The following is a 16,682-nucleotide window of genomic DNA, read 5'->3' on the forward strand; positions in this document are numbered from 1 at the left end:
CACAGAGTTCTATTATGGAGCCTTGATTGAATATAATTGTATATTTGACTTATGAGATTCATTATACAAATCATTCAGCTGCAGACAGTAGATACAACAGAGAGTAGCTCCTCAACATCTGTGGTGAATATGATGCTCAGGCAAGATAGTAATTATGAGTTGATCAGTTCTCTCAATAGGCCCCCCCCCAAAATCAGTACTGGAAATGATTTTTGGCCTGCACAAGAACGCCCTCTTCACCAGTATTCAGAGCTTCTTCCAGAAATTAACGAAGACTGCCCTCTAGTGGTGCTCATATTTGCTGTCTTCATCACAGAAATGTGATAATAACCAATAGCGATCCTAAATGACATTTTCAGCCCTACATAAAAAACAAAATACACTTCCAGATATTAGGCTACATAAACATTAAAACATAAAAAACATTAAAAAAACAAAATACTCTTCCAGATATTAGGCTAGGGGAGATATTATGCTATGGACTATAGACTGCAAATGTGTGGTATGTTTCGAGACAGTCTGCTTTGGGTAACATAATACGCCATTGTTTTATGGAACATAGACAGTCATGCCAGGTATGCTGTTCTTTTTTCCAAAACAAAATGTATCTTCCATAAAAACATGTTTAGGTGCTGTCTGCTTCTCTCCTACTGCTCATGGTGTTCTTTAGCCTGGCATGTTATATCAGGGCAAATGTGCTATTGCAATTTGGAGAACTAAGAATAGATTAATTTGTACAATAAAAAACAAGGATTTTACAAACTTACTATAGATCCATCTCTGGTGCAGTAAGTGGGCGTGGTGTATCCTGTTTGTGCGTGATTACGTTACAGCGCGGTGACGCAAGACTAGTTGTTTTGGAGGAAGTGAGAGAGAAAAAATCAGTCGCGAAAAGAAACCAGGGCAAAAGACAAGACAACAAAATCTGAACAAAAATTATATAGCTAAATATACGTATTTACACTAATGTGAAGGGAATCTGAAAATACTAATCGGGGAATCTGAATATCAAAGAGAGATAAGCATCTCAAGCTGCAGAAACCAACTTGATACATTAACATTTTAACTGGGTAATCTAGCTAACGCATTAACTAGCTATCTATTTTGCTCGTGACAGTTATTCAAATTCAACAAGAGGCTCACCTGAGTCGATACAGCGGTCTGGTGTGTTGGAAGTTAAAGGTAAGCTCTGAGATGTAATTAACTAGCTAATGACTGCGACATAATATAACATTATTTCATAGGGAAAGCTTTTGTTCATGGTCTAACGTTACAGGGGGAATACAAGAAATGGGCGACCGTCACAGTGGGGCGGCCTCTTGCAGACGAATTGAGCAATAGGTCGGGGACGGTGTAGCCGTGGGCCTCCTGTCCTGTCAGCTCCGACGGAGTGAACATTGCGTTCTAATGTGGACATGGCCGAAAATATTTAGTATAGTTTGAACAACAACGACGCCGCAAATTGAAGGTTCAGGACATTCCAAATAGCTAAGCTTCCATGTTTCAAAACAACATTTTATGGAACATTACATATAATTTCTTTGTACAGAAGATTGATTCATGCATTGTTTGTTAGATATGTCACACGTAGGATCCCAGTGAGTCGATTGTAAAACAAACGTCTTGTCGGTCCTGAGCTTGTGGAAATCTTTCTCCCATGTGATCTGACTTCTATAACGCAGTGTCATGGGTTGCAGATTAGGCGAGGACTGGGGTTGTTACAGTAACAACTAACTTTTTACAGTAGGATTCCTATAAATACAATTTAACAATTATACTAGTTTATATTATGACAACTATTCATTTGTATGTTGGTTATATTCAGTTACAGTGTTGGTTATAGTTCCACTACAACATAGGCATGATACTGTGCTTTCCAGCTAGACATTTTGTCAGCATAGAGATGACCTTTCCCCTCGTTAGAGTCACACTCACAGTATCTCCAGCTGCGGGAGTCACACTAGCAGGGACTCAGGTGCAGCTGTCAACCTGGTAACATTGAGGGTGTTAAGTATGTGACATGTTTGGAAATGAGTTAATCTCATCAGGGTTATTTATGCACAACACATCTAGCCTATATTTAGACTTTGTTTGTGTCTGAATGTGCCGCTGTATCTGGGTGTACAGTGGGGCAAAAAAGTATTTAGTCAGCCACCAATTGTGCAAGTTCTCCCACTTAAAAAGATGAGAGGCCTGTAATTGTCATTATAGGTACACTTCAACTATAACAGACAAAATGAGGGGAAAAAAATCCAGAAAATCACATTGAAGGATTTTTAATGAATTTATTTGCAAATTGTGGTGGAAAATAAGTATACTTTTTTGCCCCACTGTATATGCATACAAATCATTGAAGTGACTGGTCCCAGCTGTCTCTCCACCTCTCCCTCCCTGTGCAGTGTTTAGAATCCAACATCATGGACAGAGGGCATCAGACCATAACCAAAGAACACTGTTTGGGATTTGCTGGAGTCATCATGTTATGCATGATGTCATGCTACTCCCACAAGAGAACAATGCATACTATATTAATGACCATGAAATGTGAAATATAACCGTGATTCACTGCCTAGTCTAGTGATGACAGTCAGACGATCAACCCAGTATTTTAGGAATCCATTCTTCACGTTATGGAGAACCTCTATACATACTGGAACTCCAGGCTACCTGACCCCTAGCCTCTCTGAGTTGGAGGTTAATGGTCAGTAGTCTTCTCTGGTAGTCATGTATGAGACTATGGTGTTGGCATGCCCAGTGGGCCATCCTGAAGGGCTGTTCTCCACGCTCCAGAGTCAATACACTGGCCCTGTTCGAATGCTTTAAAAGTTTGCTCTTTATTCCTTGTTTCCTTCGGGAAACACAGGTCATAAGTGTTGGATAGCCAATGAGTTTTTCAAAGAAGCCAGAAAGCGAGGATTTTCAGTATTCAAAAATGGCCCCTACCTCACCACACTTCACTAGTTAATGGAGAGCAGAGCAGGAGCACTGAAGGGGTTCTTGTACTCAGAGGAGAACTAGAGTGTTTGGCCAACTCTGATGTCTGTGCAGTGATGTAAGTTAAGACTGTTTGTAAATATAGCCACCATTTGTCATTATCATATTAATGTTGGATTTATGAGTATGGCTAAACAATCTTTAAAAGTCTCACAGGTGGAGCAGTTGTCTGTAGTTAGATGTCTGCTGGCGGTCGCCTATGGGTTGTATTTTGAGTACAGATCCAGAGGCCTAGTTAGTAGTTTATCAATAGAAACACATGGCTTGTTAATGGCTATGGCTTGTTCACAGACCGAGACTAAGAGTGGATCACAGGGCCTGGACACGAAGGGTCACTTACCCTGTTTCTAGGCTCTGACCCCACAGAGCCACAGCTGGGACAACGCACACAGAGAGAGAGAGAGAGAGAGAGAGAGAGAAAGACAGTGACCACTGTCCAGGGGGTTGTGTAAGTGTTGTTATTTTGGAACCTTTTTTTTTACAAGTATCAGCTCTGAAAATGGAGAGAAGTGTCAGGCTTTGGCCAGATGGGACATCCCTGTGTTTCACTTAATTAAGGGTGAGTGGAGTGAGGGCTGTGGATGGATGGTAGGCTTGGGCATTATACCGGTGTATACCGTTTAGAAGGCCAGCATCTCGGAGTCGCCTCTTCACTGTTGAGGCTGATATTTTGCGGGTACTATTTAATAAAGCTGCCAGTTGAGCACTTGTGATGCATCTGTTTTGCAAATTAGGCACTCTAATGTACTTGTTCTCTTGCTCAGTTGTGCACCGGGGCCTCCCACTCCTCTTTCTATTCTGGTTAGAGCCATTTTGCGCTGTTCTGTGAAGGGAGTAGCACACAGCGCTGTACGAGATCTTCAGTTTCTTGGCAATTTCTCGCATGGAATAGCCTTAATTTCTCAGAACAAGAATACACTGATGAGTTTCAGAAGAAAGGTCTTTTGTTTCTGGCCATTTTGAGCCTGTAATCGAATCCACAAATGCTGATGCTACAGATATTCAAATAGTCTAAAGAAGGCCAGTTGTATTGCTTCTTTAATCAGAACAACAGTTTTCAGCTGTGCTAACATATTTCCAAAAGGGATTTCTAATGATCAATTAGCCTTTTAAAATTATAAACTTGGATCAGCTAACACAACATGCCATTGGAACACAGGGGTGATGGTTGCTGATAATGGGCCTCCGTACTCCTATGTAGATATTCCATAAAAAATCTGCCGTTTCCAGCTACAATAGTCATTTACAACATTAAGAATGTCTACATCCTCTTTCCGATCAATTTGATATTTTAATGGACAAAAAAAATGCTTTTCTTTCGAAAACAAGGACATTTCTAAGTGACCCCAAACTTTTGAACGGTAGTATACATATACAGTACCAGTCAAAAGTTTGGACACCTACTCATTTCCGGGTTTTTCTTTATTTTTAATATTTTCTACATCTTAGCATTCTCTCAACCAGCTTCATGAGGTAGTCACCTGGAATGCATTTTAATTAACAGGTGTGTCTTAAGTTATTTTGTGAAATTTCTTTCCTTCGTAATGTGTTTGAGCCAATCAGTTGTGTTGTGACAAGTTAGGGGGTATACAGAAGATAGCCCTATTTGGTAAAAGACAAAGTTTATAATATGGCAAGAAAAGCTCAAATAAGCAAGAAATGACAGTCCATCATTACTTTAAGACATGAAGGTCAGTCAATCTGGTAAATTGTGAGATGCAGAGTAGGTGAACGGATGAGCCCCGCATGTGTGGTTCCCACCGGGAAGCATGGAGGAGGAGGTGTGATAGTGTAGGGGTACTTTGCTGGTGACACTGATTTATTTAGAATTCAAGGCACACTTAACCAGCATGGCTACCACAGCATTCTGCAGCGACACATCATCCCACAGCATTCTGCAGTGACACACCATCCCATATCATATGTTTTTCAACAGGACAATGACCCAACACACCTCCAGGCCGTGTAAGGGCTATTTGACCATGGGGAGTGATGGAGTGCTCCATCAGATAACCTGGCCTCCACAATCACCTGACCTCAAGCCAATTGAAATGGTTTGGGATGAGTTGGACCGCAGAGTGAAGGAAAAGCAGCCAACAAGTCCTCAGCATATGTGGGAACTCCTTCAAGACTGTTGGAAAAGCATTCCAGGTGAAGCTGGTTGAGAGAATGCCAAGAGTGCAAAGCTGTCATCAAAGCAAAGGGTGGCTTTTTGAAGAATCTCAAATATTAAATATATTTGGATTTGTTTCACACTTTTTTGGTTACTACATGATTCCATATGTGTTATTTTATAGTTTCTACAATGTAGAAAATGGTAAAAATAGAGAAAAACCCTTGAAAGAGTAGGTGTTCTAAATCTTTTGACCGGTAGTGTATATCGTGGAACACTATCTTCAAAAAGGCAGCAACCTCAGCAGTGGCGCTTGTTTGTAGAGGACTATGGCTGTGCTGTGGCATAGCCTTGTTTTGTTAATTTAGTTTTTTTCCTGAGCCCTTGTCACAGTCAAGTCACTGCTATTTTATAGTAAAAACATATGATGTAATATAGCAGAATTAAATTGACCAGAATATTTTTCCTAATAAAAAACGTTTCCAGTGCAAAGTGATGCTTATCTCATGCCTGGAACAGTTATTCTCTGTGATCATTTAAAACGGGTCTCAATTTAGCGAGTTGAAAGACAATTTTTGTTCAGTGATACAAACCAAAATTTGTCTTTTCAATATACAGATATTCGATTTAGTTTTCTGCCTGTTCTTTGGAATGTTCTATATGGATGAACGATTCCACATTGAACACTGCATGGGGATGAATTACGGCCACAACATCTGCTTGGTGAGTAGGCCCAGGCTTAATGATTCTGATGAAAATATGCTCTGTCTTTATCAAACTAATGTTTTTGCATATTTTTAGTGTGGAACCGGTCTATGTTTAGGGGGGTTATTTGCCTAGGCTAACCAATTCTAGATGGCACTAGCAGTTTGCAAAGTAGCTTAAGAGGAAAATAGATGGAATGCAATTATTCAAAAATCGCAGCTTGTTGCTGGAACACATTTTCTACTTCAATCAACCAGCCCATTTTGAATTTGTGATGAAACTGTTTGTTTTTTTGGCAAGGAATGTTGCTCCTGTATCCCATTAGTTAAATATGTTTTTATAGGCATTTATTTCTGTTGGCCGAACGGAAGCTTGTGTGCGTACTCAGCACACGTGAGTGAATGAGACACAGAGGGGAAAGAGAATTTAGGGGAAAGAACAGTGTGATGTTTGACTTGTTTTCATTTTTGTTGTGCACATGTACAAATGGAACACTAGAGTCAAAGCAAATTAATGTTGTCAAGACAATTTCACTTGCAAATAGTTTGTCAGAGACTGTATGAAATGTTCACATTGTCCTCGTTAGCATTTAGCCAGAGTTCTCTATGGGATTGTATATGTATTTGTTAGCATTGTTAACCTTCGGATTCGAGGCTGTGTGGTCTGAAAGTAGTGCCCCTTGTGTCCAGTGCCAGTATTACCGAATATCCCGGCATGGCACCAGGTTGGTATGAGAGTCTGGATACCGCCCAAGCCTAATGGATAGTACATACAGGGGAATGTTGGGGATTGTGTAGCGGTGGCCTATCCTCATTACTAACTGGCAAGTTACTCTCTTTGTTTAGACGGACATATATCTTGATGGTAATAGGCCGGACAAAGGCTGTTGTACTCATTAATCTGACTGTTGGCCTGGCTGTTACATTGTTGTTTCCCATGATAAACACAAGATGGATTTGAATGGGTCATTCTCGTCATTGTTTCAGTATAACATTGGGGGGCTTTTCTATTATCCTTTATCTCAGTCAGTGCCAGATAGGACTGTGCTGGGTTCTTTCCCATGACACTGCACCAGGTGTGTGTGCCTTGGTGAGAGATCTCACCTAGGTTTCTCCATTGAGAGAATGTGCCCTCAAAGTTAGGATGTTTGCCATTAGTATTGAAGCCTAATCACTTATTAAAACTGGAGTTTGGGAACGGCCACCCTGGAAGTCGTTCTTTCGCCTCTGATGTGAAACACGATCTAGTCCTCAGAGTGTGTGTGTGTGTGTGTGTGTGTGTGTGTGTGTGAGAGAGATTAGGGAACACATGACTGGAATGAAGAGTTTAAGTCTGATGCCCAGTGGAATAGCACTCACTCTACAGTACACACAGTGCTAAATCACACACATTATAGCATTTTCTGACGCTCATGGTGCGGAGCTATGGATTTCAACCCCAGCGATCAGTTTGAAACTATTTGAAAAATATAAAATGTCTAGAGAAATCAGGTCAATATATTTGCAAGAACTACTTTTTTCCAGGTGTGTGCATATTTTTGTGTTTAGGTAGCGCAGGGGTGTCAAACTTATTTCCCCCGGGGGTCCGTTTGGTCTTCACCATGGTCTGGACCCCGGTAGGGCCACACTGAAAATGTGTTATTTCCTCGCCGTCAAAATGTGCAAATAATGATCCGCTATCCATCATTTCTGGAATTTCGGATGCTCCCTTACTGTCTAGCTTTAGTTTTGATGATTGTTAGCGAGTTGGACACATTGAAGATACATTATGTCTACACAGTTTCAATTTGGTTTTAATCATTTGGAAGAAACTAATTATACAAAAAATATATATAATTTTTAAACTAAGACATCATGGCGGGCCTTATTAAATCATCTCGTGTGCGTCTGGATACCGCCCATAGTGCATAGTCCAAGTCCTGGGTTGCATCCAAATAATCAACTTTCTCCCAAAGTATGGATTTGAAAGGAAATGACTGGTAAATGGAAACTCCCTCTTGGCCTACATCAATACAATGCTTTTAAATGTTTAGGGAGTACTGAAGTGTGCACTCGTTCACGAGGAAGGAGAGATTGAGACTCAACCCTGATTTTGTGTGTGTGGTCTCTCCTCAGACACGACAGAATGACGTCCAGGAAGAAAGTGCTCCTGAAAGTCATCATCCTTGGGGATTCTGGGTTAGTCACCGAGTATTTGTGTTCTCTTCCTGTTTGACCAGTGTTTCGTTTTCCACTTTGATAATAGACTGCTGTTTGGGTATTCCAGATTCATTAGAAACTGCAGTCTACTACAGTCTTCCTGTACAGTCAGACTGCTGTTTGGTTGTGCCACACATCTACAGATAACTGCCAAAATAAAGAAAACACTAGAGTAAGTGAGGGGTACAAAGTATATTGAAAGCAGGTGCTTCCACACAGGTGTGGTTCCTGAGTTAATTAAGCAATTAAAACATCCCGTCATGCTTACGGTCATGTATACAAATGCCCAGTTGCCCATTATTTTGGCTAACATGGCTAGAATTAGAGCGCTCAGTGACTTTGAAAGAGGGTCTCAAAGGAGCATAGGGGGTTTAAAGGGTGAGTGTCCACAGTATTGCATCAGAGCACCTCTAATGGGGTTTTAATGGTGTCTGATCTCTCTCTGCTCCTCATTGAGTTTGGCTCATGAGCTATTGGCCATGGTTCCTCTTTCATCGTTAGGACTGAATGGATAGATGGAATAATGCAGCCATGTAAATAGATGAATAATTATCTTTAACACCTTTCTTTCCCCTGCTTGTTGTCCACCTCTCTTTCCCTTCATATCTCTCTCCTTCTCAGAGTTGGGAAGACCTCCCTGATGAACCAGTATGTGAATAGGAAGTTCAGTAACCAGTACAAAGCCACAATAGGAGCTGACTTCCTGACCAAGGAGGTGATGGTGGACGATCGGCTCGTCACAATGCAGGTACAGAAACGTGGCTACAGCACCACCATCACAGCCACAATATTCAATAATAAAGATGGCGCCGATAGACATGGCCGCCTTGTTTCAGGCTCCGAAGCAACTTTGCAGTATTTTGTTTTTATAATGTTCTTTCTCACGTTATTAGCCCAAAACTTTCTTTGCATTATTACATACAGCCGGAAATAACTTTTTGATATCAGAGAGGCGGTAACTCACCAGCATTCCTGAATTGTATCTTTTGTTCGTACCATCCAAGGCATTTGAACTTATCCCAGAGGCAGCTCCAAGACGCCACCGGCGTAGAAGAGGTATTCGGAGTGGACTTTTAGTCCGACTCAGGAGGTGGGCACACTATCCACCGCTTCCGAGTATACTAGTCACGAATGTTCAGTCTGTGGAGAAAATAAAGAATCTACTTCCAGAGAGACATCAGGGACTGTAACATACTCTGTTTCACAGAATCATGGCTCTCTGGATATACTGTCCCCGTCCATACAGCCAGCTGGGTTTTCAATACATCATGCAGATAGGAATATAGTACTCCAGGAACGAGAAAGGCGAAGGTGTATGTTTCATGATTAACGACTCATGGTGTGATTGTGGTAACGTACAGGAACTTAAGTTCTTTTGTTCACCCGGCCTGGAATACGTCACAATCATATGTCGACCGCATTACCTCCATACAGAATTTTCTTCGGGTTATCGTCACAGCCGTGTGTATATCTTCAATTCGATACCACGACAGCTCTCAAGGAACTACACTGGACCTTGTGTAAACTGCATATCCTGAAGCCGCATTTATTAAAGCTGGGGACTTCAGTAAAGCAAATCAGGAAAATGCTACCGAAGTTATATCAACACATCGCCTGCAGTACTTGTGCTTCAAAAACTCTTAACCATTGTTACTCTCCCTTCTGGGATGGCTACAAGGTCCTCCTCCACCCTCCCTTTGGCAAATCAGAGCACGACTCCATTTTACTCCTCTCTTCCTATAGGCAGAAACTCAAACAGGAAGTACCCATGCTAAGGTCTATTCAAGGCTGGTTTGACCAATCGGAATCCATGCTTCAAGACTGTTTTGATCACGTGGACTGGGACATGTTACAGGTTGCCTCTGAGAATAACATTGTATATATTGATACAGTGACTGAGTTCATCAGGAAGTGTATAGGGGATGTTGTTCCCATTGTGGCGATTAAAACCTATCCAAACCAAAAACCCTGTATAGAACCGTGATAATTGAAAAACCACCCTGCAAGGTGACTGGGAATTTGATGGCAGCATTAAAACCTATCCAAACCAAAAACCCTGTATAGATGGCAGCATTCGTGATAATTGAAAGTGCGAACCACCACATTTAAGTACGGCAAGGTGACTGGGAATTTGACCAAATATGCCCTCCGTAAGGCAAACGGGCAAAACGTCAGTACAGAAAGAAAGTGGATTCCCAATTCAACAGCTCAGACACGAGGCGTATGTGACAGACCCAAGATAATCACAGATTATGAAGGGGAACACCAGCCACTTCTCAGACACCAATGTAATGCTCCCGGACAAGATAGCCTTCGCCAGCTTTGAGGATAACACAGTGTCGCTGACATGGTCCGCTCCCAAGGACTGTCAGCTCTCGTTCTCCATGGCTGACGACAGTAAGACATTTAAGTGTATTAACCTTTGCAAGGCAGCCAGCCCAGGCGGCATCCTTAGAGCGTGCGCAGACCAGTTGGCTGGAGTGTTTACGGACATATTCAATCTCTCCCTATCTCAGTCTGCTGTCCCCACTTGCTTCAACATGTCCACCATTGTTCCTGTACCCAATAAAGCAAAGGTAACTGAACTAAATGACTACCGCCCCTTACCACTCACTTGTGTCATGAAGTGCTTTGAAAGGCTAGTAAACCTACACAGGATCGGTGTCTCCCCTGTGGACGGTTGAGCTAATGTAGGCTAAGTAACAAAAAAAGTTCCCAGGACATAGACATATCTGATATGAGCAGAAAGCTTCAATTCTTGTTTATCAAACTGCACTGTCAAATTTACAGTAGCTATTACAGTGAAAGAATAGCATGCTATTGTTTGAGGAGAGTGCACAATTATGAACTTGAAAAAGTTTTATTAAACCAATTAGGCACATTCTGAACAGATATGCAATGGTTCATTGGATAAGTCTAAAACTTTGCACATACACTGCTGCCATCTAGTGGCCAACATCTACATTGTGTCTGGGCTGGAATAAGATATTATGGCCTTTCTCTTGCATTTAACGAGTGTAGAAGTGTAGCAAAATGCTTGTTGAACAAGAAAATCCTAAGAACTAGAAGCGAGGCAGCCCTCTGTCGTAGTCATTTTTACCTGCAATACAATATAACAATAGATCCACAGATGATGCAATCACCATCGTACTGCACACTGCCTTATTCCATCTGGACAAGAGGAATGTATACAGTTGAAGTCGGAGGTTTACATACACCTTAGCCAAGTACATTTAAACTCGGTTTTTCACAATTCCTGACATTTAAACCTAGTAAAAATTCCTTGTCTTAGGTCAGTTAGGATCACCACTTTATTTTAAGAATGTGAAATGTCAGAATAATAGTAGAGAGAATGATATCTTTCAGCTTTTCTTTCTTTCATCACATTCCCAGTGGGTCAGAAGTTTACATACACTCAATTAGTATTTGGTAGCATTGCTTTTAAATTGTTTAACTTGGGTCAAACATTTGGGGAAGACTTCCACAAGCTTCCCACAATAAGTTGGGTGAATTTTGGCCCATTCCTCCTGACAGAGCTGGTGTAACTGAGTCAGGTTTGTAGGCCCCCTTGCTCACACACACTTTTTCAGTTATGCCCACAAATGTTCTATAGGAATGATGCTTTGTGATGGACACTCCAATACCTTGATTTTGTTGTCCTTAAGCCATTTTGCCACAACTTTGGAAGTATGCTTGGGGTCATTGTCCATTTGAAGACCCATTTGCGACCAAGCTTTAACTTCCTGACTGATGTCTTGAGATGTTGCTTCAATATATCCATATATCCTTGTGATGCCACCTATTTTGTGAAGTGCACCAGTCCCTCCTGAAGCAAAGCACCCCCACAACATGATGATGCCACCCCCGCGCTTCACGGTTGGGATGGTGTTCTTCGGCTTACAAGCGTCCCCCTTTTCCTCCAAACATAACGATGGTCATTATGGCCAAACAGTTCTATTTTTGTTTCATCAGACCAGAGGACATTTCTCCAAAAAGTATGATCTTTGTCTCCATGTGCAGTTGCAAACCGTATGGTTGTTTTGGAGCAGTGGCTTCTTCCTTGCTGATCGGCCTTTTAGGTTATGTCGATATAGGACTCGTTTTACTGTGGATATAGATACTTTTGTACCCGTTTCCTCCAGCATCTTCACAAGGTCCTTTGCTGTTGTTCTGGGATTGATTTGCACTTTTCGCACCATAATATGTTCATCTCTAGGAGACAATGCGTCTCCTTCCTGAGCGGTATGACGGCTGGGTGGTCCCATGGTGTTTATACTTGTGTACTATTGCTTGTACAGATGAACGTGTGGTACCTTCAGGCGTTTGGAAATTGCTCCCAAGGATGAACCAGACTTGTGGAGGTCTACAATGATTTTTTTCTGACGTCCTGGCTGATTTCATTTGATTTTCCCATGATGTCAAGGAACGAGGCAGTGAGTTTGAAGGTAGGCCTTGAAATACATCCACAGGTACACCTCCAATTGACTCAAATGATGTGAATTAGCATATCAGAAGCTTCTAAAGCCATGACATAATTTTCAGGAATTTTCCAATCTGTTTAAAGGCACAGTCAACTTAGTGTATGTAAACTTCTAGCCCAGTGAATTATAAGTAAAATAATCTGTCTGTAAACAATTGTTGGAAAAATTACTTGTCATGCACGAAGTAGATGTCCTAACCGACTTGCCAAAACTATTTTGTTAACAAGAAATTTGTGGAGTGGTTGAAACACTTAGGTTGGAGTCATTAAAACTAGTGTATGTAAACTTCCGACTTCAACTGTAATTAAATTGGGGTTTCCTCTTAATTTTCTTAGACAGTTAGGCTAAGGCAAGGGCTGTTTCCTCTTCTATGCTGCTGCCGCCTCCGCTGCATTGTTCTCAATCCCAAAATGCTGGTTCACTTTGCAATTATGCACGTATTAACATGGGGAAAGGCACCAGTTCTATGGCATACTGAAGATTATTTTTCAGAACCGCGGACAGCGACCATATCCAACACGGGAGAAAGTTCATTTGTTCTAAATAATATTCCATTTATTAGTGTTGCACCATTATTTTTGTATAATATAACCATATACAATTTCAGTATCACATGGAGTGATGGACTATGCCATCCCCGTGGTCTCCGCAATGGATTAGTCCACTGAGACAGGTGCGAATCAGACAGGTATCTTGTGCACCATTAGAAAAATTCTAAATTGTTAAAGAAATGTCGGTCTAAAGAAATGTCGGTCTAAAGAAATGTTGGTCAACCAGCAGCCTATTGACCAAAAAATCGACCAGTCGACTAAATGAGGTCAGCCCTAATAAACAGTATATCATTGGAGCACTTCATTTGATTTTTATATATACCCTTAAATTTGACAGGGAGTAATGTTGAGACCAAGGTCACTTTTTAAAAATGAGCCCTGTAATTACAAAGATACACACCATTTTCAGGCTGAGAAGTGCCAAACGGGTACACCTGTTTTGTCTGATTTACATTTGAGTCATTTAGCAGATGTTCTTATCCAGAGTGACTTACAGGGTTAAGTGCCTTGCTCAATTGCACGTTGACATATTTTTCACCTAGTCAGCTCGGGGATTTGAACCAGCAACCTTTCGGTTATTGGCCCAACACTCTTAACCTTTAGGCTACATACTAAGGAAATGCAAACAACTTGTCATACCAATGGGGGATCAAGTACGCTTTTGGTAACACTGATGCAAACTTCAAGTGGCAACCAAACAAGTCTGATTACATGACAGTGTGATTAGTTTAAGATCTTAGTTCAGAAGAAAACAACATGTTTCCCAGCAATAGTTAACCCTCTTTCCTTCTGTCACGTTTTCCCTCCCTCCTTTCTTCCCTCCATCGCTCCCTCCACCTGTCCACATGGTCAGATCTGGGACACGGCAGGGCAGGAGAGGTTCCAGTCTCTGGGTGTGGCGTTCTACCGCGGGGCAGACTGCTGTGTGCTGGTGTTTGATGTGACTGCTCCTAACACCTTCAAGACTCTAGACAGCTGGAGGGACGAGTTCCTCATCCAGGCCAGTCCCAGGGACCCCGAGAACTTCCCCTTTGTGGTGCTAGGCAACAAGATCGACCTGGAGAACAGACAGGTGGGTGACAGATGACTATAGGCGTTACCACATCTAATGTTACCACCTCTAGTACTACAGTCATTGGCCCTAATGCTAATGTCATCTGCAGTGGAGTTTCCATACATATGATTCAAAGTTTCTCAGTAGCAGGGTACGATCTAATGTGTGTTTTTCACCAATATTGGAGTCTCCTCATAGATCTCATCTGATGTTTGTGAATGTATTTCCCTACACACCCAGGTGACGACCAAGCGAGCTCAGGCATGGTGTCAGAGTAAGGACAACATCCCCTACTTTGAGACCAGTGCTAAGGAGGCCATCAACGTAGAGCAGGCCTTCCAGACCATCGCACGCAATGCCCTCAAACAGGTGGGTTGGGCCAGGATCATCATGGCAGCTCACAGGAGGGAATTGGGGGTTTTGGTGAATGAATGACATTTTATTTTTGTGTCAAATCGCCAGTTGGCAACCCATTCCTTATGGGATTAATTGACACATAAACAAACATTACAATAATTCCCTGTGATAATTTAGTGCGCATCACATAGAGTTAAACAATAAATATCAACACATATGTTAAATAAGGTTATCCAAACAATAATTATATACAGAACAATGAAACAGAAGGCAGATTCAGAACAATGAAACAGAAGGCATTTGAACCCAGTCTGGCATAAAGAGAAGATTCAAGTGGGAGACAGGCCTTGGTTTTGTTGACTGTTCTTTCAGAGGACTACTTAAGTAGAAGAGCAAAACTTAGATCCCAGTTTCTCCATTTCTCATTGTTTCTCCCTCTTTTATTTTTATCAGGAGACTGAGGTGGAGCTGTATAATGAATTCCCGGAACCCATAAAGCTGGACAGGAATGATCGAGCAAAGCCTTCAGCAGAGGCCTGCAGCTGCTGAGGCACAACATGGACTATCTTCTGTCTGGCTTTCAGGAACAAACCCCTTCTCTCTTTCTAAAGGAAAGGACAGCCTCTCTGGTTTCTGCATGCACCCATGTCACATTCCCCTCCCACCAGAATCCCAACGAGTGTCCAGTTATTTACATGTACTGCACATGATGGGTGTATACATACACCTTTAACACACATTCATTCACTCCCACACATACACATCTTGATGAATCCAATGCCGTTAGAGAAGAATTGGTACACCCCTGTAGACTCCACTATTCCTGCCCGTTCCTGAATCCATACCATGAGTGAACCCACAGCCTGGCCCACCCTGTCTGACTGTGTCCCCTCTCTGTCTCACATTGGGGGGTCCAGATGGAGCCATGTCCTAGGAGTGCAGTGGAGAACTCTAAAGTGATGGCTGAAGCTTCTTGACATGAGATTATGATGATGATATCTTTGTCTCATTGTCCTGAAACATTTAATCCCCTGTATTTTCTGTTCTTCATAATTGTTTTGTTTTGACTTGAAGTTCTATATTGCCTAACTTACTGTTGACAAATAATTAGCTGTACTATAATTTTTTGTTCGTATTGGCTGTCGATGTTAAGTCTTAAGCCATTCGGAAGCTTATACTTGGTTTTGCACTGTGGTTTTACTGATATTTTTTGTTCTAAACTCTTATTTGGGCTTGACTGACAACAAGCCATTAACAACAATACTGCTCCCACCATCCTTCTCTACTACCCCCAGGAAGCCTGTTGATGCTATAAAAAAAAATACACAGGTGGCTCCCTTTTGTTGGGAGTGCGCATTGGTTGGTTTAGTAGCTTATGTTGCAGGGGAAATATTCATAAGTAGGCGATGAAGAGAGAAAAGCTGACGACGCAAACACAATGGAAGACATGGAGAAAGTTCTTATTAAGATATTAATAGTCCTAGAACTACTGCTACTACTATGTTCTATATGTCCTTTCCTTTGTCAGACAATGTGTTTCAACACTAGAATTACAGCTCTGCTCCTCTACATCTGTCCACTGTTATGCCTGTATTGTCTATACTGTATCTTCCTTTCTGCTGGTAGCTCAGGTTGGCAAGAGTTTGTTAATAAGTGCTTAATATGACTTTTTAACAGATTGTGTACTACTATTGAGTGTGGGTATAACAGGAACAGTGGGGAAAAGATGAGAGATTAAAGAATTGGATGTTATTTCTATCAATCACAAAGAAACAGTCCAAGGATTTGCCCTGGTATTACTCCTCTTCTTCAGGAAATAATCAGTGCTATGCCAATTCAGTTGTTGAGTATTGGGATTTCAAAAGTAATGATAATAAAAAGTAATTAAATATAAAAAAATGTATGATTGTTTTACTGCCATGTGTTTTAAAATGCTGGTGAGTGAGTTGAACAGTGGGTGTGTGGATAAAATCACTGAGGAAGCAAAGCCAGTAAAAAATCCATATTACAAACTACTGTAATTGTGTTTGCTCTATAACCCATTTGTTCACATGCCAGCATGATATACAATAAGGCTGTGACCAAAAGAAAAGTCACACAGTGGTGCAATAGATTAAATTACCCACATTTGTTTCATCACAAAACCAGAGAGCAACATCTGTCCAGTGAAATCTACAAAGCAAATATTGCATGTAACAAACCGTTATGACCTGCAACATGGTCAAGGAA

At 41.4% G+C, this 16,682-nt stretch overlaps 1 protein-coding gene across 1 annotated transcript; it reads left to right on the forward strand.

The window, feature by feature from the left end:
• The first annotated feature begins 885 nt into the window (after window positions 1-885).
• On the forward strand, window positions 886-16,237 carry LOC115140026 (ras-related protein rab7-like). The gene is made up of 6 exons (XM_029678030.2): window positions 886-1,182; window positions 7,927-7,989; window positions 8,632-8,758; window positions 13,896-14,114; window positions 14,337-14,465; window positions 14,907-16,237. The coding sequence occupies exons 2-6, from the start codon at window positions 7,937-7,939 to the stop codon at window positions 15,000-15,002; spliced, it is 624 nt and encodes a 207-aa protein (XP_029533890.1). The 5' UTR covers window positions 886-1,182; window positions 7,927-7,936; the 3' UTR covers window positions 15,003-16,237.
• The last annotated feature ends 445 nt before the right edge of the window (window positions 16,238-16,682 follow it).

This window comes from Oncorhynchus nerka, linkage group LG2 (assembly GCF_034236695.1).
Source record: "Oncorhynchus nerka isolate Pitt River linkage group LG2, Oner_Uvic_2.0, whole genome shotgun sequence".
In the NCBI taxonomy this organism is placed as follows: domain Eukaryota; kingdom Metazoa; phylum Chordata; class Actinopteri; order Salmoniformes; family Salmonidae; genus Oncorhynchus; species Oncorhynchus nerka.

What these genes read in the sequence shown, in the direction of transcription:
- LOC115140026 (XM_029678030.2), top strand. Translation starts at nt 7,937, where the DNA reads ATGACGTCCAGGAAGAAAGTGCTCCTGAAAGTCATCATCCTTGGGGAT. An exon ending in ATCGGCTCGTCACAATGCAG is followed by an intron (nt 8,759 to 13,895) that starts GTACAGAAACGT and finishes CCACATGGTCAG; the next exon opens with ATCTGGGACACGGCAGGGCA. An exon ending in TCGACCTGGAGAACAGACAG is followed by an intron (nt 14,115 to 14,336) that starts GTGGGTGACAGA and finishes CTACACACCCAG; the next exon opens with GTGACGACCAAGCGAGCTCA.